This window comes from Excalfactoria chinensis, chromosome 14 (assembly GCF_039878825.1).
Source record: "Excalfactoria chinensis isolate bCotChi1 chromosome 14, bCotChi1.hap2, whole genome shotgun sequence".
Classification (NCBI taxonomy): domain Eukaryota; kingdom Metazoa; phylum Chordata; class Aves; order Galliformes; family Phasianidae; genus Excalfactoria; species Excalfactoria chinensis.
In genome coordinates this window covers 1,283,299-1,307,856 of record NC_092838.1, presented here as the reverse complement: position 1 = coordinate 1,307,856, position 24,558 = coordinate 1,283,299, and the positions used below count along the sequence as shown (strand labels likewise).

Below are 24,558 nucleotides of genomic sequence, written 5' to 3'. Positions count from 1 at the left end.
GGCCATGGGTGATTTCTCCTTGTGTATAAACAAGAGGTGCTTCACCTATGCAAATATAAATAGATATCAATATTAAAAATGACCTTTTATCCCCATGGTGTGCCCTGTTCCCAGAGCTGCTCTAGCACATGTGCTTAATGGGGGCTGAATAACACTGAGCAGTGCATGGGAGCTCAGCAATGTCACCCCATCACAGGGACATGGGATCCCCCTTAGGATTCTGGGTCAGCCCCAGGTTCTCAGGGTCAGGATGCTGGGATCCACCCCAGAACTGTCACCGTGGGCCTGGAGGATACAGGGAGGAAGGCAGAGGCCGTAGGACGTGCGGTGCGATGATGCGTCAGCAACTGCCTGCGCAGGGCTGGGAAGCTGCCTGCCCTTTGTGCGCTGCTCCCCTAATTGCTGTGGTATTGTTCCCGGGTTTGGGTTTTAATTGAGGGTGGGCACGGGCCCCCCGCTGTGACCTGCAGGCTGGAATTTTCCCACAGCCTCACAGGGCCAGCAGCAGTGGGGAAGTTAAGTGAGCTCCAAGTGTGGACGCACAACCACACACAACCCTGTGCAAGCATGCAGAAGTGCACACACGTATGCAAAGCGTGCACAACCCACTCCGGGAGCTGCTGCCTTCAGCAGCCCCAGCCAAAGCCTTGGAGCTGGCAGCTGAGCAGCAGATGAACGGCACCCAGTGGGAGCGTGGCCATGCAGGCAACGGAAGGCCTGGGTGTTCTGGGGGCCGCCCCTTCCGGCAGCAATGGACGCGGAGGCGCTGGACGAGCTGGCGGGGCAGCTGCATGGGGAGGCCCTGGGGGCCCAAGGGCTGCTGCAGCTGGCGGCCACCACCAGCCTGGCTGCCTATGCTGTGTGGGCTGCTGTGCTCATGCCTGGCTTCCGCCGGGTGCCGCTGCGCCTGCAGGTACCCCCTAAGGCCCCCCTAAAGGGAACTCATTTGCTGGGCAGCCTGGGTATGGAGCAAACCCTCCCCCCCACACACACCCTGCTGTTTGCCCCCAGGTGCCGTATGTGCCATCCAGTGCCCAGCAAGTGGCCAACGTGATGGGTCTGCTGCGAGGGCGCACAGGGAAGACGGCAGATCTGGGCTCTGGGGACGGCAGACTCGTAAGGAGGGGGGTGGGGGAAGTTGGTGAGGGAGGGATCCTCACGGGTATCCCCAGTGCAGAGATCCCCAGGGACACAGTGCTGCACCCAGTGAGCCCCCACTGGGGCTGGTGCTGGAGGGCTGCCCCCCAGGTACACTCCTATATACACCAACACCCCATATACCCTATATACATACCCCCCGTGCCTCCTCCTATAGGCACCCACCCTGCGCTCCCCTCCATACACCAGTAAGCCCTATATACACCTTGATATGCATCTGTGTCCCTCATGGGAGCCCTGATGCCCAGGGCAGGAGGTAGCAGGGAGGTCACCAGGTCCCAAACCCAACAGCTTCATTTCAGCCCGTTCTCTCACCCCCCAGGTGATTGCAGCTTACAAGCAAGGACTCCGTCCGGCTGTCGGCTATGAGCTCAACCCCTGGCTGCTGTGGCTTGCCAGGTACCGAGCTCACAGGGATGGATACGAGGGGAAGGTTTCCTTCCTGAAGCAGGATCTGTGGAAGGTAACAGCTGCAGGGGACAGTGACTGTGCTGGGTGCCAGCCATGGGCAGGAGCTTTGACTCGATGATCCTTACGGGTCCCTTCCAACTTCAGATACTCAAGGATTCCATGGCACCTTTGCTTGCCTTAAGGCTCACAGCACTCAGCAGTGCCCCTATATTATCCTCCAAGATCCTTTTCCTTTGTTCAGTCCCTTTTTCCTTCTCTTTAAAGGCGAACCTTTCTGATTGCTACAACGTAATTGTGTTCCTGGCTCCCAGCGTGGTAAGTCTGTGTGCTGAGCTATTGCTATCCTCAGCAAGCCTAGAAGGGAGATTGTCCTTAGAAAAGAGAGCGGATCTGGAATATGAGCTAAGAGTCTTTACAAAATAAGGCCAAAAATAGGAGACTTGAGGTAAAGAAAATCACAGAGCCAGCCCATCCTGTGCTATGGAAGGGCCACTGGACACTGCTTCTTTTTGGGCCCACTTGGGAACCATTTTGCTATGGGGCAGCAAGTGGGTCACTGCAGCACAGTGATGCTTCCCTAAGGCCACCTGGCCTCGGCATTTTCTCTCTCCAGAAGGACCCCCTGGCTGCCAAACTCCTGGCAGAACTCCCTGATGAGGCTCGTGTGGTGGCCGGGCGCTTCCCCTTCCCCTCCTGGACCCCAAGCAGCACCATGGGGCAGGGGCTGCAGCAAGCCTGGGCCTACGACATGAAGGAGGTGCGCCGTGCAGCACGGAGCAGCACAGATGGACGTGCACTCTGACAGCAGCTCCTCCTGCCTGCTACAAAGGGTCAGCAATGCGGCACCATCAGAACCTCTCCCACCAGTGCTCAAGAAGTGCTTCGCTGGGCTCTTTCCCCAGGACTTTGTCCCCGAGTGCCTTCCAGATTGATCAGCAAAGGAGAAGGAAAATCAGACTGAGTTAGCACACGGTGTAAGGGCTACACCTCCAGTGCCTCTTTTCTGTCCGTAGTTTTTGAGAATAAATGTTTGTACAGCTCTTCCTCAGTCTTGTGCTTTGCCTTTGAGCTGCAGGGCCTGAGCAGCCCCTGCTTGCAGCCTCAGTGTTCTGCTCTAATGTCCTCTTGAGGAGGGGACAGGAAGGTGCTGGTCTGGCTCACCTGCTGTTGAAGGATTCAGTTGGGTCCTGCTAACATTACATAGCATTCCTTTTCCTACTCCCAGCACAGAGAAGAAAGGTTTTCTCACCATGACAGAGCAGCTCGTCTCCTTTCTGTAACATCTTGGAGGCAAAGTCCAGCTTGAAAAACTCCTGCCCTTTTCTTTCACGAACTCAGAAAGGAGCAAGAGCAGGAGCAGAGCCAGCCCTTAAACCAAGAGCACCTCGCTGCAGGTCTGACCTAGGAACAGCATCACAGCATCCCTGAGAGCAGGAACTCATCCCTGCAGTCACACAGCAAACAGCTGCTCAGGGGATGGCCCTGAGTCCCAGTCACAGCGTGCTCGGGGAAGGAGAACTCCTACAGCAGAGCGATCAGAGAACACAGCACTGCTGTCCTGTTCCATTTTAGTACCATTAATTTGACACTGAGGACACCCATACGGTTCCCTGCATTGTGCATCCCAGCTCTTGGCCAGGGAATGATGCTTGCCTTGGCCAATCTCAGGACAGAAAGCCCCTTTCTTTTAAACAGTCTTTTCCTATAACTGTGCTGCTTCCTGGAGTTGCAGGGCAGAGTTAGAGCTCACGGCTGATGGCCTTCCTGGATCTGGGCAGTGAGTGAGCATCAGCTGCCCCAGCACTGCGTGCACGTGGTTCCTCACCACCAGCGAGCTTCCTCACCCACAGCACCTCCTGCCTGTACCTGCAAGAGGAAGACAACACTGTGATTCCCAGCATGGTCATTGCCCAGCTTGCAGCTCACTCATGGAGGTGATCAATTTAAGTGCCTGTTTCACCCTGTGTTTGCTGCACGCTATGAATGTGCATAGTCAAGTATTGCATGCCAGGAGCACAAGTGCTGAGCCACATTGGTATCTCAGCCCCAACAGGCAGAAAACTCTAGTCCTTTTCCTTGGGTTCATCCTCTCTGCCATGTACCAGAACCAGCTACCAGCCCATGAGTATGAGCCAAGCTCCCAGTGAGCTGCCTGCTGCTTTGTGGCAGGCACAGAGTTGGATGCTGCTCCAACAGATGTGCTCTGGTTGTTCTCACCTTTCCATGCCCCAGCAGCTGTTCTGCCTGCTTCAAGCACAATGAGCCTGTGGGGAAGGCTTTGGATTTTAGGCAACCCTCCCTTAGTCACCTCCAAAGGATGGGCTAACATCGAGGGAAGGGAGATGTGTGGCAAGGCAGCAGATGTGCCTTCTGGCCATACAGAACAGCGGATGGTGCCAGCTGTCCACACAGCTGGATGTGCTGTGTGACAATAGCTGCACTGGTCAGTGCTGAGGGGAAGGCAGCAGCGAGGTCAGGCACTGACAGAGCAGCAGGCACTGTGATGTCTCAGGCAGTCACTAACCTCTGGCAGAGAACATGCAAAGCGGGATCCTCCTGTCTCACCTTGCTAGGTGCTTCTCTATATAATCCTGCAGCTCCAACACCTGTTCCTCTGCCACAATTGCCCGTGTCAGCAGCTGACTCCTCTCCTTCTCCAGATCCTCCTGGAGTGGCAGGGAAAGCATGGAGAAAGGAGGGAGCTCCATGAGATGAGAGTGAAGGTGCTCAGCCCCTCTCAGTCAGATGGGACAGAGAACTTTGGCTCTGGCATGAAGCTGCAGAGGCAGCCAGGAGACCAACGTGCTCAGAGAAAGAAGCCTGGTGACAATGGCCCAGCTTCCCTCCTGGGCATCAGTCATACAAAGTGACTGGGACATCCCAGGACATGCAATACCCCAGTCCACCAACCCACAGTTGACCCACCAGAGTCACCATTCTGTTTCCAGATCCCTTCCCCACTTGTCCCACATAGCAATGTTTGTGTCAGCATCCCCTTTTCTCCCCAGCAGCCCTATTGCTGCTGGACAGAAAATCCCATTTCTGCTAAGCCATCTCATCTCCTCCAAGTCTCATGGCTGCTGCAGGGAAATGCTGTGGATGGAAAGAACTTCCTGCCTGCAGTACAACTGTCCTCAAACCCAGAGGGAACCAGATTGACATAATCATATTCAAACTGGATTTCTATAGCTTGAACCAAGGTTGAGAGCAGATCCAGCTTGTTTCACACCTACCTCAACATTTGAACTGAAACAAGAGATGGAGAAATACCAGTCAGCAGCGTGCAGCTGTAAAGGCTGGTCAGTAGCCCACCCTGATACACCACTGGTCATTGAGCAGTAACTTGGTGTGCTGCTTTGGCCAGAGATGGTCCCACCTGGAGCATTATGTCCCCTGCATGTGAGTCAATGCTAGACTTGTGTCAGATTGGCTGTTCCAGAGCCTTACCTGGGTGGTGTGTGTGAACTCCTGGAGCTGCTTCCTGACCTCTGCCCAGCCCTCTTCATCCCGCTTCCTAGGAGACAGAAGGCTGTGATCATGCACAGGCATTCAACCAGCTCACGTACAAGTCACACCGCTCTGTTTGGGGGCTGGATGCACTCGTGTCCATCAGAGCGTAAAGCACAGAGCTTGGAACCTTTCCTATCCTGATGCCCCCAACCTCTTCAGGGCACACAGTGCTGCCCCCATGCCCAGGCAATAGAGTCACATCCCTTCTGCCAACCTGGGATTCCCACTGGGATGGCTGGATTTGTTCCAAGCTCACATCACCGCTCATACATCAGAGGACTCCAAGCAGAAAGAGTCATTAACCTGACACTGCAAGACTGAACTTTATGGCAATAGAGAGCTGGGTATGATCAATGCCAAACGCTGGTGCTTTTCATGTCTGTGAGCATAGAGCTGCTCGCTCGGAGCGCTGAGTGCGATAGGTGAGCTGTCTGTGCAGCCCAGCCGTGGGAAAGTTCTTCCTATTCTGTCCCAGTCTGAATAAGCAAAATACAGGTCACATCTGATGCTCAGGGAATTTTGGTTGTATGAACTGAGGAATGCATTGTGTTCCAGCGCTGCAGCCTGCAGAGCGGCTCCGCTGCGGCCGTGCGAGTTCCCTCTGGTGGCTGCAACTCAGCCCAGGCACATGAAAAGCACGGCTGAAGTTTCATGGGAGCAGAAGTGAAGAGAACAATAAACAGTGAACCCACGCTGATCAGGATGAGGAACCCAGCAGTAGTTCCAGCTGCAGTGCTATGGTGACACCCGGCTTCGTGTCTCTGCTGAGAGCAGCAAGGTGATGCGGAGGGTAAGAACTACCAGCACACAGGAGAGAAATGTTCTGAACAGGGCCTCTTCCCAGCTATAAAAACCTTATCAAGATGCATCACCACGCTCCAGTGCTTCTCTGTCTTGTTCCTGGGGCACATCTGTTCAAGGATTAGTATAATTTTTCAGTGTGGAAGACATGGCAGAGTCTGGTAAGGCTCAAGCTCTTCTCCAAGGCACCGCTATGGAGCCCAATGGCTCAGGCACTGGCCAGCAAATCTGTGTTGGAATCCAGTTAATGAAATACTTGGCATGTATCTCCAGGCCACCACATTTTAAGAAGCACAAAAATCCCAGCTCAGATTTTTCTGATGCTTTGTTTTACTTCTGCATGGCTACAGCTGGTAGAATATCAACACAAGAATGAAGCAGGGGGAAAGAAACTGATCAAAATGAGCTAAAAAAATGGCCTATCAGCAAGCCAGGGTAGTGTCAGCACTGGGCCACCTGAGTGATCCTGCTCAGCCTCTGTGTTGGGAAGGAGGAAAAACAAGGCCATTCCAGGCTGGTGTTGTTTCACTGGCCTTGCTCAGGTTGTGGTCCACCACCAACGCACTCAGCCGTGTGCTTAACTCCAGCTTCTAAAGAGATCAGTGGGACTAAAAACATGATTCAATCAAACATGTGCTTAAGAGCTTTCTTGGATCAAAGCCCAAATGACCAACTCATTTCACCACGGGAAACGCTGCGCTGAGACGACAGCTGGCTTTTCTTCTCAGATGAGTTCCTATCAGCTCCCTTTCTCCCTAGTTATCATCGTCTCCAAGTAGTGCAAAGAAAAACCCCAAAGCAAAACCTCCTCAATCCATACAGCAAGGAGAATTCAGAATTACAGTTAACCCAGGGGAAGTGAAAAAGAGGACTTACTGGTCAGGAGACAGCTGAAAACCTGAGGTTTCTTTCAGTCTTTTCTGAATTCAAAGGAAAAAAAGAGTATTTCTGTAAGCATTGAACCATTGCAACACCACAGTCCTCACCCCTGTCTTCAAAGCTCCAGCAACTCCCAGTGCTCTGCCAAGGAAGTGATGTGTAGGAGAGTCTTAAGGTCTGGATCTTCCATTCTGCTCATATTTAAATAAATGGACCTCACACAACTCAAGGAAGACCTGAATGCCCAGCAGCAGGCTGCAGAGCTGACTGGTGTGCTTGTGTGTATGGTGCTCCTGCCTGGACATCCCAAGTGACCAAGTGAGCAAGCATTGCCCTTTCCTGTGCCACAGGGACACAGCAAATGCCTGAGGAGGAGAAACCTATTTTGTTGTTTTATCTATTGCTTGGGAGAGCTTCCCCACCCAGCTGCACTGCTGCAGCAAGCCAGCAGCCCAGCAATACCTTCTGCAGTTCGTGTAATTGAAGCTCCAGTTTAGCTTTGTTCTCTCGCAGCCTGTTTAGCTCCTGGGTTGCGTTTGTCAGCAGCTCTGGGTCTGTGATGGCAAAGTGGAGCTCAGCAGGGCCAGAATCCATCTCACTGCTGCCCAGGGAGCGGATCTTCTCTCGCTGCACACTGTACCAACATGGCAGAGGTGTTGGTCCCTGGGAGCTTTGGTGAAGTAACGCACTGAGGGTTGCTGCTGCAGCTGCTGCAGGTTCCACTGAGTCCTGCTAGCTTAGCCAACCCACCTGCCAAGGGTGAGTAGCAGAGCCCAGCAGCATGTGCAGTATTCCTGGGAGTGCTTCTGAGGGGAGCTCATCCTATGGAGCTATTTGTAGCTTTTATACTTCCCACAGCCCAAGCTGCTGAGAGCACTGCAGGAAGGGCTGGGAAGCAGGAGTTATTTGTGGTACCTTTACATTTCCACACCACCCAACGGGGATTCAAGTTTCTCACCCTGAATTTTGCACAGCAGGACCCTGTGTAACAAGCAGCTCTGGTGTGCCCAAGCACAGTAAGAACGGCGTGGTATGCAGCTGCAGACACGCTCCTCTTGGCTTGTCAAGAGCATGGAAACAAACATGCCCTCCACACCTCTGTGCACCTGGGACCCTGCTTGCCTTCCTTGCAGCAAGGTGCCTGGGTGCTGGTGCTACGGGGCACCCCTACTTTGTCCTCAGCAATGACCCGAAGAAACAGAGGGAGCCCAGACTTAGCCCTACCTATATGCAATCAGCAGGTTCTCATGCTTCTTGGCCAAGTTTTTCATGCGTTTCTTGTAGCTGCGTGCTGCTCCAGCCAGCTGCTCCTCCCGAGCCTTGTAGGAAGCTTTGATGTCCTTCAGCATGTTGTCCACAAGGCGCTTCATGTCTGCATGCTCAGCTGGAGCCTTGCTAGGCCCGGTTCGGGTGCTGGGTTTGCTGTCCACGTACTCCTTTAAATGCATAGAGGAGAAAATGGAGATGACAAGTCATTCCCTACAGACAAGTAACCCATCTCCTGCACGGAAGTTCCAGGAATATTTGTGATAACAGCACTCAGGATAGCACACATCTACTGATTTTAAAGAAAAGACACTAATTTGCTTAAATGAACTTCCCCCCCACCCCTTCAATGCAGAGGTGCACTGTACCCATGTCCCTGTATTAGTGACTCATCTATGGAACATAATCAGCACCATCTCTGGTCTCGCACTCTTTCACCTTGCCCCACTCCCCGTTAGCTATGAGATACCCTGATACAAGTTAAGCTGTTCTTCAAAGTAAACACTACTCTGCTCAGTCTCCTGATTTATCATCCCACCACGCTCTTTGGTGCTAACCTTCTGAGACAGCAATTACTGCTGTAATGTTATAATATGATAGAAAGTACAGCAATAAGAGCAGAGTAGCACAATCCCAGGCTATAGCAAATTATAACAACCCCAAATGCAGCAGCTGTGGACACAGAAACAAAGGAAGAAAAACTGCTTATCTTTGGAAGGCACCAGGCAGGCAGATGCCCTCACCTCCACTGCCAGCCCTTAATGAGGGCTGGGAAGGGGTGGATCCTGGCCCCAACCTTTCTGGTTACTTAGCTGCATTGCATGCACCTGAGCTCCCCTGGGCTGGCCCTGCCTTCCCACCAGGTGCTCCATCACTGGCTCAGGCCGTGACTTAGCATTTCCACTACAATGGACAATAACTATGGAGGTAAAAAGAGATTTCTTCCTCGTTTCTGCTAAATGCAAGCAGGTTTCCATGCCTGAACCTGTCTGAAATGCCTGCTCTGTGTGCTGGGTCTCACTGTGCTCTATGGGCCTTATTCTGCCAAAGGCTCTTGTTCCCAGAGCAGGTCCCAGGCACTTGCTTTACATGGCTCTGTGCCGACCACAGGGCTGGCAGAGCTTCCGCTGCGGACAGCAGCAGGGGCACCATGGAGGCAGCAAAGCGAGGCGGCAACAAAGCAGCAGTGGCATCGCCTGGCCTGCCGAGGGGAGTTGTCAGGGCAATGGGGACTGGAAGCCAACTGGAAGGCAGCCACAGTAAATAAGAGGATCTTTCAATCCAAGTAATCTGACCAAGAAAGAAAGTCCCAGCAGAAACTTGCTGATGGTTCAATGTAGCCGTGCAGGAAATCTGTGCCAGGAGGGGGGCTGGCACCTCCTCCCCAGGCCATGCCAAGGACTCAGCCAAGCATCCCAGCATGGGGTGGAGAGATCTTCCAGCTTCAAGCACAGCTCCCAGCGCCTCCCTGAGCCCAGTGAGGAGGGGAACAGCAGCAGATGAAGCCTCCTTCAGGCCTGGGGGTACCCACCGCCACGTCTCTGATGTACTGCGTGAGCCGGCATCGGTACTCCTCGCTCAGCTCCTTTAGCCGCAGCTGCAGCCGGGAGTTCTCTGCCTCCACCTCCTGGAGTTGGCTCTGAGAGGCCAGCAGCACCTAAGCACAGCAAACACACATTGCTGCCCTCACCCTCCAGCTGGGCAAGGGGAACTACAGAGCTGGAAAGGAAACGAGGGCTTAATTCTCAGATACTCTGTTTCCCCAGAGCTGAGATGTTGGGAAGAGCTTTTTGTACAGAATGTTTCTCACAATGTTTGTAGCCTGTATTCCTCTGCTACCTTTTGTCATTTGCAATCCCCCCCCCGCAAGTGACTTCACCAACCCTTGCAAAAATAACAGTTCCTCCCACCCCAAGCAAGCAGCACAGCCCAGCACATGCACTGCACACCTGAAGAAGGAAACCGTGCAGGGGAAGCACCTCAGTGCCACAAACTCCCTGGACAGTTGGAGCACCTCGAAGCCAGCCAACCACCACACTGCCAGCCTGGGGTTCTATGCATTGCACACGTATCTGAACCACAAGAGAGGATGGGAGGGAGTTTGCCTTACTGCTGACTGCTCTGCCAGTTTCTGCTGCGGGTCACGGGCTGCTTTCTTCGCCTCCTGCAGCTCTTTCCCCATTGCGATCCTGGGCATAAAGGAGGAAGGCACCTTTGTTTGCAGTCCCCAAACATGGCTTTAAGCTCAGTTCTGCCAGCTTTGGGATGGAAACTGCAGGTACTGACAGAAATCTCTGAGCAGCTGTTGCTGATCACCACCAGCTGAGCACTGAGCTGAGGCTGCAGAGCTCTCACAACCAAGGATACATGTCCTGCCTGGCACAAGGTTCTGGTTTTGGCCACCTTCCTCTGTGGGGACCCAGGCCCCACTGCAGCCTGCTGACTGCTGGGGTGTAAGGCTGAGGCTCCCCACGCTGCCACACATTGCCACATATGTCACTGAAAGTGGATTTTCAAGGGCGCGTGAGTCAGTCAGGGATCTAAACAGACTCTTAAGGACACATTCAACCCTCCTCAGATCCTTGCAAACATCAGCTTTTACTTCCAGGACTCGCTTCTAAGAGTGAACACGCCAAATGGAGGCTGTTTCTGCTCCTGTTTGTAGGGATCCCATTCAGCTGCAATGAGCTCCATCAGTACCCAACAAGGGAAGGACATGCGTGCTCCCAAGCACTCACACTTTCTCTTCCAGCTTCTGCTGCTGCGAATCGTAGGTTTGCTTCAGTTTTTCAATCTCCTCTTTTATGTGATCCTGGTTTCCAAGCAACTGAGGGACAAGCGAATGGGAAGATGAGAAGGAGAGCTGACAGCAACAGAAGGATTCTTGAAGAGGGAAAAAGTGAGGAGAGCCTCCAGCTAGCCCAGATCCTGCTGGTAGAGAAACACGAGGGGAAAGGGCAGGTTTGGCTGGCAGTGAGCAGTGCTCTGCAGCACAACAGGAATGGTGTTTCATCTGGAGATGCTCTCCCAGATGAGATGCCCACCCTGAGAATCAGGCTCCTGCCAGGAACTGTTGGTGGAGCTCAAGCTGGTTGTCACTGGGCTGCGGATGGAAATGAGGCAGGAAATAGATCTGGGCTCCCATTTTTGGGTGCTTTACCACCTCCTTGTTTTCAAGTGTCAACAATAAGCAAGTATTTCCTGCACTTGGTTGTTATCCTGCCTCTGTTCCCCAATGGGCAGCTGCCCTCTCTCAGCTTTTGCTGCACAAGAGCTGGAGATCCTCTGGTTTCAGCTTCACAGTTTAAGGAAAATAAACCAAATCCAGGCATCAGCTCACCCATAGAACCCAACTATCAGCTACTCGGGGTACATCCCCCCTCTGCATCCCAGGGACCCTGCAGCACACACTCACATTTCTTCCCGGGTTTTGCCACTCATGTTCAGGGGCAGCCACGTCTTCTGGCTGTTTTTGGAAGAGACAGAAGGAGGTACATGTTGGACCCTTGTTCTCCAAAAAGCTCAGACTGGAGGAAGGCAGAGAGGCCCTTACCTTCACCTTCTGAGCAGGGGGACGATGCACCATTACTCGCACTCTGTCTGGCTCAGCAGCGGACTCGGTGGCAGAGGCATGGGAGTGCTGCTGGTTGCTTTCTGTGCTCCTGGCATTGGTCAGGCTGAGCAGCTCTAGGCTGAGCTCTTCATTCTTTAAGACCTGCCAGGTCAAACAGGAAGGACAGAGCTCCTGAAACGCTGCCTCTCCAGCTCTGCCTGCTGTTTGTTCAGCACACACTCACTGCTCTCAGTGTGTACACAAAGCCGGCGCTCGCATCCCCTCCTGAAAGCCAGCTTTATTTTCAGTTCTCTCTCATAAGTCCAAAGATATCGGTGGTTTTCTAATTCTCATGGCAATGCAGGGTATCACAGTCAGGCAGCGGGCACAGCCTGCAGGATGATTCATGTGTAGCCTTATTCCCCTGCCCATCTCACTCTCAGATACGGATCAGGATGCAGCAGTGCCAGCCCTGGGCTGTGCTCCTCCAACACCTCTCCATCCTGCCCCCCAGCCTCCCTCCTCACCCCAGTTCTGCACTCCCCACACATCTTCCCAACATTTAGGCAGGTCTTTTCCCAAACAATGGTTCTGAACAGTGCGGGACTACATAATGTAAGGGAGAATGGCCGAATATCCATCCATCTCGGCTGATGCCACTCAGCTAATTCCAGTTTTGTTTGAATGCATACCTCCAGAAGCAGACAGCCCACAGCACCGTGTAGGCAGTGAGATTCAAAGCAGTGCTGGTGTGAAGTGACACATTTCCAAAAGATAAAGAGGATCTGAATGAGAAAAGCTCTGTTACAGGTGATCTGGAAGGAACACTGGGGGAATTCATGTCTCACGGGAGGGTTTCTATGTAGATAACAAAGCTTTGATGGGGTTTATGACTGGGGACAAGCTTGAGTAATTGTTACCATGGCAGTGAATCGAGAGGATGGGAGGCAGAGGTCATCTGAGTCATCCATGGAGAGAATAGCTTATCAAAAGATAGCACAGGGTGGGCTGAGGGAGAGAGGAGAGGAGAAAAGAGGCTGACAAAGAGGTGAGATATACAGCTGTGAAAACTGACAGCTACGCAGAGACAGGCGGCTTGTTCCCCAACCGAAACCCATCCATCTGCAGCTGTCAGCCCCGACAATTTGATCAGAGGGGGTCACATCAGCACACAAGAACCGGCTTTTTGGACCAGGAAAAAAAGAAAGAAAGGGAGGCAGTCCCAGGTTCAGGATGGGCTTCTCTGCATCCTACGTACCCTAAATCCTGGCCCTGCTCCAGGGAAAACCCCGCATAGAACTGCTGCACATTCGGGTTCCCTGAGCCGGCCTCACTTTGTAGCACCGCTCCGGTCTGTGTAAGTCCCCGAACAAAAGAGGAGGAGGAAATAAGGAGTTGAGAAAAGGTCAGCGTGTTGAAAAGGAAGAATTTACAGCGCGATAGAAAACAGGCACAAAGTGTCGGACTGGCATCTTCTGGAAGGCACTTCCCCAGGGACAGGAAAGGGCAGCGCGGCCGCTCTCCTTCGCGGGGACAGACACGGGGCGATTTGTGAATCAAGGCGTACAATGGGGGTTGTAACAATTCAGAGACTCTAACTGTTCCCGTACAAGGGACCATGAATGAGCCCGCGGAGCTGCTTCTGCGCCAAGCAGCCATGACAACATATTGGCAAGGTCACAAGTAGCACTTGTAATTGGGAATGTGTAAAAGGTTCATTGTCTCCCACCAAGGGCTCTGGGGAAGGGGAGGGGGCAGAACCGCAGGCTGCTTTTGCCATTTCCTTTGGGAAAGTCCACACTGGGAAAATAATGAGCAAGAGGCCCATGCCACGACAAGCCTTGGCCTGCCAAGTTGGAGCCTCTTTCGCTTCAGGCAGGGATATTCAGCAGTCGGAGCCAAAACAACAGGGGAAAGTCCTCACCCTCCCGATTACAGCCCAGGATTTCATCCCTGGCTTCTGCTCCTTGCTCCACTGTTTCTGCAGGATGCTATCCAGTCCTGTAACTTAATCCACGTGCTTTTCTCCCTCTGAAACGTTCCCGTTACCCTGTTGGAGCCTTCATTCTGTGATGTCAGCAACCCGAAAATCCCATTTTTGACTAATATACCGCATACCCCTGGGGACAAGAAGCAACGGAGATGGCCGAACGTGGCACTGGTCTCAGCAGAGTGCTGACAGCCAGCTGCACACGCTCTGCCTCGCTCGTGCTCCCCAGGACAAAGGCTGCAGGGGGGTTCACACCCTGAGAGCAGCCAAGTTTGCCTCCTCGTGAGGCATTTTCACTCCTCAGCTTCTGGGAGACAAATGGCAGCACTCGTGTGTGTGTGTGTGTGTGTGTGTGTGTGTGTGTGTGTGTGTGCGTGCTCTGCACGCATCCCTGCTGCAAGGTGCAACAGGTTAGTTCAATTGGCTTTTCACTTAGCGGCTGGGACAGGCTGGGAGCACGTACCCCACTCACCGTCATGTCCATATTAACAGGGATAACTTCACAAGTCATTAAGTGATTTAGTTGGAACTTGATGGTCTTGTGTACCCCCCTCTACTTGAGCTCTGCAGAGAGATGCTCATCGTGAAGAGAGAATAGACAGACAAGGACTAAAGCTCCAGGTGGAACACTGTTGGTTATAGGATGATGCTTCATTCCAACACTGCTGAAAGCTGTGCGGAGCCAATGACCCTTGCAGGCTCCTTCCACTTCAGAATATTCCAAGATTCTATGATTCTAAACTCGCATGCCCCACATCTTCCCATCGCAGGTCAGCACAAGGCCAGCACACTAAACTAGGTCATTTGGCTGCACCAGCTGAAAGATCTGCTGGGGCGGGAGGCAGGAGCGTGTCAGTCATCCGATCCAATTCAAAGAGAAGAGGTGGGAGGGGGAGGGAGGAGAGGAAGGCCTATTAACGGAGCTATTCTTGCCAAAGAAATGCACAAATCCAAGATCCAAAATGCTTCACTTCATCATCCCTGATTTAACAGTCACCAGGAGATGGGCTGTGTTTGAAGGCACAATCGGAAACGTGCTTATATTTCATATTCTTATAAACTCGACAACTTCAAAAACTTCTAGGCCCCTTCCCGCCACCAAATGAAGTGAGAGAGACTACAAATGCGTTCCCATGCAGCCTGTGCAAGCCATGCAGAAAAAAGGGAAACAAAGCGTGCTGGCAGTCCAAGGGATCTGAAACGTGCACTCAGAGCGGACCTGCAGTGACCTCCTCTTTTGCTTTGCTAGGGGTGGGGAGGTGGGATAGCATAAAACAGGGAGCCTGATGGCAGAAGGGAGCAGTCACACAGGTCAGTGTGGGTGCAGGACTGATCCTGGCTTGGATAAACAACCACTAGACAGCCAAGTTGTCCATAGGTCAGATCATCGTGTTACGGAGTAGAGAAAACCAAAGTAAATGCCATCTCACCTCCTGGTCGAGTTCTTTGCCTAGTGCCAGGTAATTGCTTTTCAAAATGATATATTCATCCGCCAGCTCCTTCCTGCTGGTCTCCAGAGCTTGCAGGCGGTCCCGTAAGGCATCCCGCTCCACGCTGACTTTCTCGCTGCTGAGCTCCAGCTCCAGCACACGGTTCTCCAGGGCCAGGATCTGTGGGGAGGAGAGGGGGGGGGCAAAAGAATTAGGCTGTGGCAGAGACCAGCAGTAATTACACGGTATTTATTTGGCCAGACTTGGTGTTCTAGCACCAGGGGAGATGAGTTTCACATGAATATCAGAGTATCTGGGGAAACAGAGGAAAGTCACTGCTCTAGATAAAGAAAAGAGAATATGTCAAGCAAGCGAACATGGATACGCAACAAAATGTGCATCCTGGATGATACCTGGCAGAGCTGCAGTCTTTCACGTACCATGTTTTTCAGTTCAAATTTCTCCGTTTCGTACTGCTCCTTCATTTTGTTTGTCTCAATTTGGAGGTCAACAAGTTCTTTGGAAATCTAGAAGAGAGAAAGGACAGCATGAAAAGTCCACAGATCATTCTGAGGCCAGCAAAGCTTTTCAACTGGCTGCAGCGGGGAATCAGAGCTCAGAGAAAGACGACTTGAAAGGATCAGGTTGGGTGACAGAAAGAGAAGAGTGGTGGGGACTGGCACAGGCTGCGCAGGGAGGTGGTGCAGTCACCATCCATGGGGGTGCTCAAGAACTGTGGGGATGTGGCACTGAGGGACGTGGTCAGTGGGCATGGTGGGGTGGGTTGGGGTTGGACTTAGTGACCTTAGTGGTCTTTTCCAACCTAAATGACTCTATGATTCCATGTTTCTATGAGCAACAGCTGCACCTTTTACCTGAGCAATGGTGGGAAGAGGAACTGTAATCAGCTCCCAGGTTTTTGGCCCTGAAGTGCACTGCCCCTCGGACACACCAAAAGGAAAGGCAAAGACCCTCAAAGAGGAAAAGCTGAAAAGAATCAGCCTCAAGGTCTCGTTTATTCTAGAAGGAGGAGGTCATAGAATCACAGCACTGTTGGGTTGGAAGGGACCTCAAAGCCCATCAGGTTCCAACCCCCACTGTGGGCTGGCTGTCCCCCAGCAGCTCAGGCAGCCCAGGGCCCCATCCATGGGGCACCTCCAGGGATGGGGCTCCCACAGCTCTGGGCAGCAGTGCCAGTGCTGCATCTCCCTCTGATGAAGGTGAGTGAAGCTGATGGGATCACAGTCAGTCCTGGCTTGTTCCAGCCTACACATTTACAAGGCACAAATGGAAAAGCCTAGGTTTTGGGAACACATACATTTTTGGGGGGAGTTCCCAGTGAGATTTTTCACTGCTGATCTGGGCTCGCAGGGTTTCACGGCTCAGTTCTCTCTAACTCTCCAGGTATCTGTTTTACCTTCAGTTTTTCCTCTTCACTGAAGATCATTCTGGGTGACAAATCTGGTTTGGAGCCAGCCAGCCTCCCCATCCTCTCCTGCACGTCTCCAAACCCCGCATAGAACCTCTCATTCCTATCCTGCAGCTGCACCTAGAGACACAAAACAGCTCCGACAGCCAGTGAGCAGAGCTCTCCTCTCCCATCACCGTGCTGATGGAAGGGAAGAGTGCAGCACACCCAGTGAGGAAATGCAGCTCTCAGAGCTTTAACAGATTGCAGATCGGGGATTTCCCTCCTGCAATGTCCCAATCCCATTTGCAGAGCACTGGTTCAATGACCCAGGGAGGGGCTGCAAACCTTCATACTCACATTTTTGTTAGCAAGATGCTGTGCTTGCTCCGTCAGAGCATTTACGTTCTCCTTATCTGCAGCACTTCCAAAATCCATCTGCGTGAGGCTCAGTGCTCACTGGTTGGGATCTTTGCACAGTACTAAGGCAGCAGGGACTGAGAGTAAAGGCAGGACCCAAGGATCACTGTGGCAGCGACTTTCCTCTCTAGGGAAAGCACAAGCAGTGTTGCTATCAACTTTGGTTGCTAGAGGGTGAGCTACCCACCTCGATTGTGAGGTGGAGCCAAGAACTGCAGCCACCTCAGGAGCTGCTGGAGGAAAAGAAATGACACTGCACAGAGCAGAAACTTCAGCAAGAAGCTTAGCACACATCCCTGCAGTACTTGTGTCTCCTGTGTCATTTAGGAAAGGTAGCAATACGGATATGAAAAGCCAACGAGCTGTCCAAAGGGATCGGGATCTTTCAGCTCCAACCAAACTCCAACCAGTAACAGGGAAGACCTTCCCAATCTAATCGCTCAGCATCAGAGATGCAATGTGGAGCAATGTAAGTTTTAAAGCAAAGCACACACTGAAAGACTCTGCTACAAAAGCCAGTTGTGTGTTGGGAATGAGACACCGCAGGGCACAGGAAGAAGTTCCCTACACCGAGCGTTGCTAGCAGCTCTCCAAGCAGGAGCTGCTTCCCTTACAGCCATGGCTGAACTTTGACTTGCTGCAGACTCAGAGGAATTTGTCCCAGCTCGTTTGTCAATGTTCACTCACTGTTAGAGGCTGAACTCTGATGAGCCCAGACAGCTAAATCTGGACTGTGCTGGTCTATGCAGTGTCACTGAATCCAACTGGCCATCTTCCAGCACCACCGGGATGAGTCCCAAGCATGCACTGAGCTATGAGTGCTTGAACAAGTGAGGGTTACAGAGTGCTGAGGAACAGAAGATAACGCTGGAAAAACTCAGCGAGTGGCAGTTATGGGGTAAAACAAGTGCTGGTTTTTTATCTTATTTCAGGCTGTTCCTGTAGAGCAGGTGAGTTTAGGTAAGAATTTCCCTCTTAAGAAAAGCGTTGGTGGTGATGCAGCGTTCAGAAGGACCACAGCTCTGAGCAGCTTCTTATAGCTAAACTAAGACTGTAACTGAGGGGGAGGGCCTGTCCTGATACAAGCAACGTGCTGAGCACCATTCTCCAGCTCCCCAACAGCAGCAGCTGGTCCAAACTGCTGCTGAATGCCTGCAAGCACCTTGATGTGGATCTCATATACAGCTACAGATGTGCAATCCAGCAGCAGAGCTCTTCTGGGGCTCGGGGGATGGAGATGCTAATGAAAGATGCAGTTACATCTTATTTTTCTGCAGAAGAACTTAATAGCCCCGAAGTCATTCTATTAAGGTAATGAAAGCGCTGAGGAGAATTCACAGTTTCTTCACACCCACAGCTGAGCAGAAAGCCAAATTCACACACGCCCACAGCTCTGGGGGTGCTTGGAAGCCTGCAGCAAGAGCACCAGCACGGTGGGGAGAGGAGCAGAGCCACGTGGCCCTGATGCAGAGAGGTGGCCACAGCCAGTGCTGGCTCCAAAGGGGCACCTGCTTCACCCGCTGGTCTTCACGTAGCTCGTCATGGCAGTATAAGACTGATTAACACATACAGTGTTATTTATGGAACTGCAGTGCCTCAAAGGCCTGGCTCGGAGCAAACCCTTCATGCAGGGTGCTGCACTGACAGCCAGCAGACACAGCAGCAGCTGCCGTTCCCCTGGTTTGTGTATACAAACGGCCCAGCTCACAGCACGAGCAGCAAGGCTTCTTACTTTGTCATTGCAACCCAAAGAGAAAGAAAGAAAAGCCACATAAACACCAAATGTATGTTTCATGAACCCCACAAAGGGCCCAAACGCCAGTTTTGCATGGAGCCTTCCTTTCCTCTTGCTTTTTCACATGCAGATGACGTGGTGGTTGTCACCAGCAAGCCACTCTTTGCATATAGCTCTAAACGTGCAAAGAGCTCAATAGAAACATGGGTGAAGTCCAGGAACCTGCAGAACCACCAGCAATGCTCACAGCTTGCAGCCCATACCAGCACTGCCCCACATGGCTCCAGCCAGGCTTAGTGCAGCACAGGCTTTGCTATCAGGCTGCCAGGCTTCCTGCACCAGCAAAAGGGTTTTGGTGCTGGAGGCAAAACCCTGCTCCAAACTGTTCCCCGGCGGAGCGTGTGAGGCATTAGGGCCATCCCCCCTGCACGAACACCTGCTGCAGAGCTGAACTCAGGTCTGCCTTGCAGCTGCAGGCCTAGGGATCAGAATGTGGGTCTGGGGGGTCCTCCAGCCCAGCATCCCCACGCTCTGCGGGGTACACCGGGAGAGCACGAGGCACCGACCCGTCCCGCTCCTGTATCGTGGAGGCTTCCAGGGCTGGGAGAGCTCAGCTGTCTCTGCCTGGCTCTGAGCTGCCCCAGCACCTCCCACTCCCCGCCCGGCACACAATTAAGTGTCGGGAACGTCAACCCCCGCATCAGCTCCTCTGCTCAGAGCTGCTGGGGACGGAGCGAGGACGCCTCACCCAGCAGGTGTCACACTCATTGCTGGGGAATGGAGCCGGGATGAGGCAGGCAGGAGTCACAGGATGGCACGAGGAAGGTGACGGTCACAAGGTGCCTCCTGTGCTGCTGTCGGTGCCAGCGTCACCACCAAAGTGCCACCGCTCCCCCCGGGAGGGATGCATGCGCCCACATCCCAGCCTGGACCTCGAGCTGGGCTGAGCAGAGGAAGCCATGCTGGGAAGCATGGGCTCCAAACGGCTTTCTTTGATGGCTTTGCTCTCTCCCTTAATACCATTACAGCCTTTTCCATAGCAACGGTGTAGACTTTGTTCCTGGCCGGGCACACTGAGTGCCACAAGGGCTGTGGTGAGACTGCACTGCCCCACTCCCAGACATCATGGAGTGCAATGGAAGATGGCAGCTTCACAGGGCCTGCGAGAGGGGCTGCTGCTCTCCTTTTGCTTGCTGTTTTCACAAGAGAGGCCTTTAGCACACAGCCTTACCTGCCTGTGGCTCTCCCTCTGATCACATTGATCAGTGGGGCTGTGCTGGTTCAGCTCTTTGCGGCTCCCCATTGATTATGCCTTGTGTCAATATGTGCTTAGCGCCTGTGGTGGGTGCGCTGCTCTCCGTCGCCCGTTTCTCCCTTCGGATCTATAATTTCCCAGAATAGAAGATTAAAATAGAGGGGGAGGAGAGCGCTGCTCCGAGCCAAAAAGGAACTGGGAAAACGTTTCTTCTTTAGCTGAGCTGCAGCGTTGCATTGTGAGGAGCAAAGAACCGCTGGCATCCCCCCCCCCCCTAAACCCTGACACTCGTTTCCATGTGCCCCTGCTTCCCATTGATTGAAACTGCTGCCAGAATTCAAGAAGAAAGAGCTGAGAAGCCCCCTGTGAGTCCAGGGAGGACAGGCTGTGATCCATGGGGATGGGAGAGGATGTGGGAACAGAACTTCACCAACATGGCCGTGGAGTGTCACCGCCTGCTCCTCATCCCCTGGGGAATGGTACGGGGTAAGGAAAATCCTCAGTGCTGCTGATGCCAGTTCCCAGGGTGGGCAATTGGAATCTCAACCACAAGCATTGCCACTTCTATCCTGGTGCATCCCCCAGGAGGAACGGGCTTGTAGAGGAGTCAGGAAGGGTGCACAGAAGCTTTTTCCAATGGTTCCTTTGACCTTAGAGAGCCAACGGGGCAGCTCCACTTTGGGCATCACCGACCTTTTTGCTTTTTGTTTTTTTCCTGGAAACTGATAAAAAGTTCTTCAGAAGCCACAGTGGACACAGCGGGGTGGGGAAATGACCCGGGATACAGGAGGGGGTCAGAGCTTTCCTGGGGACTTGGGGAGCTGCCAGGCAGCTCTGGTCAGAGAATGCAGCATCACCACCTGTGGGATCTGCTGGGCTCTGGGCAAGTTGGCCCACACAGAGCTGTGCAGTTTGAGCAATGCGGGTGCAAACCGGGACTGCGAGGGGAAGAAAAGTTCACACTGGAGTGCCTTCCATTTCTGTGAGAAAGAGAGGTTGATGGGAAACCCACAGCATGAAATCCCCTAACTTTAGATGAGAGTGAGATCTTCAGCCTGCCTCCATGCTCACGGTATCACAACAGCAGTGCCACAGCTGTTGGAACTGCCCCTTTTTACTCCCATCACCCTGGCACAGCCACTTTGAGCTACAAGGAAATGAGTCTGGTACCGTACTCACTCCATTGGCATCCTCAGCAGAGCACCAGGGAAGGGCTGTTGTCACCACACAGGGACAATGGGACACAGCTGTGGGACATCCCACGTCCATCTGTCTGTCCTCACTGCTCACCCAAGCCCCACTTCCAGCAGTAACATCACCCCCAGCACTAAGTCCCAGCACATAACCTGCACTCCACGGCTCGGCACTCCTGCCGATATCCCCTCGCACCCCCCAGGCTGGGAGAAAGGCTGACATGGACCGGAGGAAGAAGCCCCGAGCCAGTCCACGCTCACGCTGGCCGCTGCCGAGCCCAGCAGCGGCAGGGTTAAGGCCGGCGGCGGGTGCTGGACGGCCGTCAAGGTGGTTGCTCCATCCCTGCGCGGGGCCGGGAGCGCGCACGGAGCCGCCCGCCACCATGAGCGCAGACAGAGGTAAGGCAGAGAGAGCCGGGCAGGGCGAGGGGCACAGGGGGACAGGCCAGCCCCCCCCGGGACTATGCAGTGCGGCTGCCGGTCAGTTTTCTCCTCTCTTTCTGTGGCTAAGAGGGCAGCTGGGGAGCTTCTGTGCCTGTTCGGGCACTGTAATGAAGAGCTCTCGGTTCTCTGCTAATTTGGGGAGGAATTAGGCAAGGGGACGAGGAGTGCTGCTGCTGCTGGCTTTTCCTGGGGAAGGAAGAAGCTACTGCTTGGTGTAAGGACAGAGCTCCAAGAGGGCACGGGGCACATGGGGTGCAGCAGTGCACACACAAGGGCTGGGACAAGCCAGTCCCTGGGCTGGGGGGCACCAGTGACTGCTGTCTCCCGTGGGACACCAGTGGCAATGAGCATCCTTGCCCTGCAGTGCTGGGAGGTGACATGCTTCATGCCATGGTGGCACAGCTGTGTGCCGCATGATAACCAAGATGGTCACCACGTGTTGTCCTCCGGGGACGCTGTTCCCGAGCTCACCTCCCCATGCCCGCTTACAGTCTCTCTTTCCTCCATGCCCCGCAGTGGGCAGGATCCCCCTCCTGCTTCCCCTGGTCCTGCTGTTGGCCACCGCATCCCAACCCCAGGATGTGGACGTCCCCAAGGAGCCCCCAGCTGTGGAGCCCCTGCGCTGCCCCAGCCCCTGTGCCTGCAGCTTGGATGACTACAGCGAGGAGCTCAACGTCTTCTGCAGCGGCCGCAACCTGACGCAGCTCCCCGAGGACATCCCCTCCAACGCCAAAGCCCTCTGGCTGGATGGCAACAACTTCACCCAGCTGCCAGCTGCAGCCTTCAGGAACCTCTCGGGGTTGGACTTCCTGGACCTGCAGAGCAGCCAGCTGGCCGCCGTGGAGCAGCACGCCTTCCATGGCCTGCGCAGTCTCTACCACCTCCACCTGGAGCGCAACCGCCTCAAGTACCTGGCACCCCACACGTTCCTGCACACCCAGAACCTCGTGTCCCTCAGCCTCAACAACAACTTCTTCAGCAAGGTGGAAGAAGGGTTGTTTGCAGGGCTCTCCAATCTGTGGTATCTGAACCTGGGCTGGAACTCGCTGGTGGTCCTGCCTGACAAGGTTTTCCATGACTTGCCCAACCTGAGGGAGCTGATCCTGGCTGGGAACAAGCTCCCCTACCTCCAGCACCAGCTCTTCTGTAGCCTTACGGAGCTGAAGGAGCTGGACCTCAGTGGGAACGCGCTCAAGGGCATCAAGATCAACATCTTCGTCAAGTTGCAGAAGCTGCAGAAGCTCTACTTGAACAACAACCAGATCAATGCCATCGCACCACGTGCCTTCATGGGCATGAAGTCTCTCCGGTGGCTGGATCTCTCCCACAACCGCCTCACCTCACTGTACGAGGACACGTTTCTGGGTCTCCTGAGCCTGCACGTCTTACGCTTGTCCACCAACTCCATCACCAACCTGAGGCCCAGGACTTTCAAAGACCTTCAGTTCCTGGAGGAGCTGCAGCTGGGACACAACAGGATCTGGAGCCTGGCAGAAAGGACCTTCGATGGGTTGGGCCAGCTGGAGGTTCTCAGCCTCAACAACAACCAGCTGCAGGACATCAAGGCTGGGGCCTTCCTTGGGCTGTACAACGTGGCAGTGATGCACTTGTCTGCCAACTGCATCAAGACCCTGCCCGAATACGTGTTTGAGGGAGTCACCAAGCTGCACAGCCTCCACCTGGAGCACAGCTGCCTGAGCAGAATCAGGGCCAACACCTTCTCCAGCCTCACCAGCCTGCGGCGGCTCTTCCTGCAGCACAATGCCATCTCCGTCATTGAAGACCAAAGCTTCAGAGAACTGCAGGAGCTGCTGGAGCTCGACCTGAAGCACAACAGGCTGAGCCACCTCTCACCCCAGCTCTTCGTGGGTTTGAGCAACCTGGAGTACCTCTTCCTCTCCTTCAACCAAATCCTGGACATCTCCCAGGACACCTTCAGCCCGCTCCGCAGACTCTTCTGGCTCGACCTCTCCCATAACCAGCTGTCGACGTTGGACAACGCCGTCATCACACAGCTTGCCAACCTGCGCTACCTCAGCTTGAGGAACAACTCCCTGGAGACCTTCTCAGTGGGATTCTTGTGCCCTTCCTTCACGCTGGAGCAGCTCTGGCTTGGGGGGAACAACTGGCACTGCAACTGCTCGCTGAAGGGGCTGCGGGATTTCGCCCTGCGGCACCCCAACGTGGTCCCACGCTTTGTCCAGTCTGTCGCTGAGGGGGATGACTCCCACGTCCCCATTTACACCTATAACAACCTCACCTGCTGCCAGCCCCCCAGCCTCGTGGGCCTGGACCTCCGCGACACCAGTGAGGACAACTTTGCTCACTGCTGACACATGACTGTCACCTCCGTGTCCCCATCACTGTCTGTGGTCTGTCCAGCCTCGGCCACCTTTCCCCGCGTGGCACCATAGGGGGCAGCCATATCCACTTGGATGGGGACCTGGGGAAGGTGAGGGGAGGGACAGGAAGTATCGGCAGTATTTAAACACCAGCACGGGGATAGAATGAAGCATCTTCCTGCCATGAAGCAGGGTGCTGGACGGCATCACCCTGTGCCCACCTATGGGCAGCCCCCAGCCTCTCCCAGGGCCCCACCATCCCCATCCACCAGCAAGACCCTCAAAAAAGCAGCACCAGAGCCCAGAGTGCGCGGCACCTGGGGTCACCTCCACCCCCAGCAGGTTTAAAGGGGAAAAGAAAGAACCAAACGGAAAACCCAAATTTGCTGTTGAGCCCTGCTGTAGGTTTGGGGACAGATACTTGCTTGAACTTCTCCTTGCCACAGCCACCGCAGGTTACAGAAAGCCACCCATGTCACTCACCTGATAATTCACAGCAGACAAATAAACCTTTGGAGCTATTGCAACCCACCTTGTAAGTATGTTTTTTTTTTGAAACCATGTGCCACACCCAGCAGGGTTTCTTATCAGAGCTCCTCAGGGTTTGTGCACAACCCCATCCCAATGTTTGGGTGCCACGGGGTCCCCATGTCCCCACGTACTAAAGGAGCTTTCTGCAAATTGAACAGCAATGAAGGAAAGGCTGTGATCAATTAGAGGGGTGCAGTGTCCCTCAGACTGTGCACACAGCCCCTGCTCAGCT

At 53.8% G+C, this 24,558-nt stretch overlaps 3 protein-coding genes across 4 annotated transcripts; 2 read left to right on the top strand and 1 right to left on the bottom strand.

Annotated features, from left to right (window-relative positions):
- Window positions 1-717: 717 nt before the first annotated feature.
- ANTKMT (adenine nucleotide translocase lysine methyltransferase) lies at window positions 718-2,616 on the top strand. Its single transcript, XM_072349104.1, has 5 exons — window positions 718-913; window positions 1,012-1,116; window positions 1,481-1,621; window positions 1,834-1,884; window positions 2,183-2,616. The coding sequence occupies exons 1-5, from the start codon at window positions 752-754 to the stop codon at window positions 2,369-2,371; spliced, it is 648 nt and encodes a 215-aa protein (XP_072205205.1). The 5' UTR covers window positions 718-751; the 3' UTR covers window positions 2,372-2,616.
- Window positions 2,617-3,121: 505 nt separating this feature from the next.
- CCDC78 (coiled-coil domain containing 78) lies at window positions 3,122-16,976 on the bottom strand. 2 transcript variants are annotated; one of them, XM_072349102.1, is made up of 15 exons: window positions 16,767-16,976; window positions 16,416-16,547; window positions 15,439-15,525; window positions 14,999-15,178; window positions 11,579-11,740; window positions 11,441-11,491; window positions 10,764-10,852; window positions 10,136-10,214; window positions 9,557-9,682; window positions 7,984-8,195; window positions 7,222-7,393; window positions 6,757-6,800; window positions 5,017-5,083; window positions 4,135-4,235; window positions 3,122-3,435 (listed from the first exon to the last, which is right to left on the bottom strand). In XM_072349102.1, exons 1-15 carry the CDS (start codon window positions 16,842-16,844, stop codon window positions 3,309-3,311), a joined length of 1,707 nt encoding a protein of 568 aa, XP_072205203.1. In that variant the 5' UTR covers window positions 16,845-16,976; the 3' UTR covers window positions 3,122-3,308. The 2 variants fall into 2 exon arrangements, with proteins under 2 accessions (XP_072205203.1, XP_072205204.1); XM_072349103.1 differs by lacking the exons at window positions 6,757-6,800; window positions 7,222-7,393 and having other exon boundaries at window positions 3,183-3,435.
- A 4,404-nt stretch (window positions 16,977-21,380) lies between these two features.
- IGFALS (insulin like growth factor binding protein acid labile subunit) lies at window positions 21,381-24,320 on the top strand. The gene is made up of 2 exons (XM_072349597.1): window positions 21,381-21,408; window positions 21,970-24,320. The coding sequence occupies exons 1-2, from the start codon at window positions 21,393-21,395 to the stop codon at window positions 23,784-23,786; spliced, it is 1,833 nt and encodes a 610-aa protein (XP_072205698.1). The 5' UTR covers window positions 21,381-21,392; the 3' UTR covers window positions 23,787-24,320.
- Window positions 24,321-24,558: the final 238 nt, after the last annotated feature.

Excerpts from the sequence above, each read along its gene's own strand:
- CCDC78 (XM_072349102.1), bottom strand. The coding sequence starts at position 16,844 with ATGGATTTTGGAAGTGCTGCAGATAAGGAGAACGTAAATGCTCTGACG. Across the intron at positions 7,394-7,983 it reads AACCTGCTGATTGCATATAG|TGTGCAGCGAGAGAAGATCC; the intron begins GTAGGGCTAAGT and ends ATGTTGGTACAG. Across the intron at positions 6,801-7,221 it reads AATTACACGAACTGCAGAAG|AAAAGACTGAAAGAAACCTC; the intron begins GTATTGCTGGGC and ends CTTTGAATTCAG.
- ANTKMT (XM_072349104.1), top strand. The coding sequence starts at position 752 with ATGGACGCGGAGGCGCTGGACGAGCTGGCGGGGCAGCTGCATGGGGAG. Across the intron at positions 914-1,011 it reads GGGTGCCGCTGCGCCTGCAG|GTGCCGTATGTGCCATCCAG; the intron begins GTACCCCCTAAG and ends GTTTGCCCCCAG. Across the intron at positions 1,885-2,182 it reads TGTTCCTGGCTCCCAGCGTG|AAGGACCCCCTGGCTGCCAA; the intron begins GTAAGTCTGTGT and ends TTCTCTCTCCAG.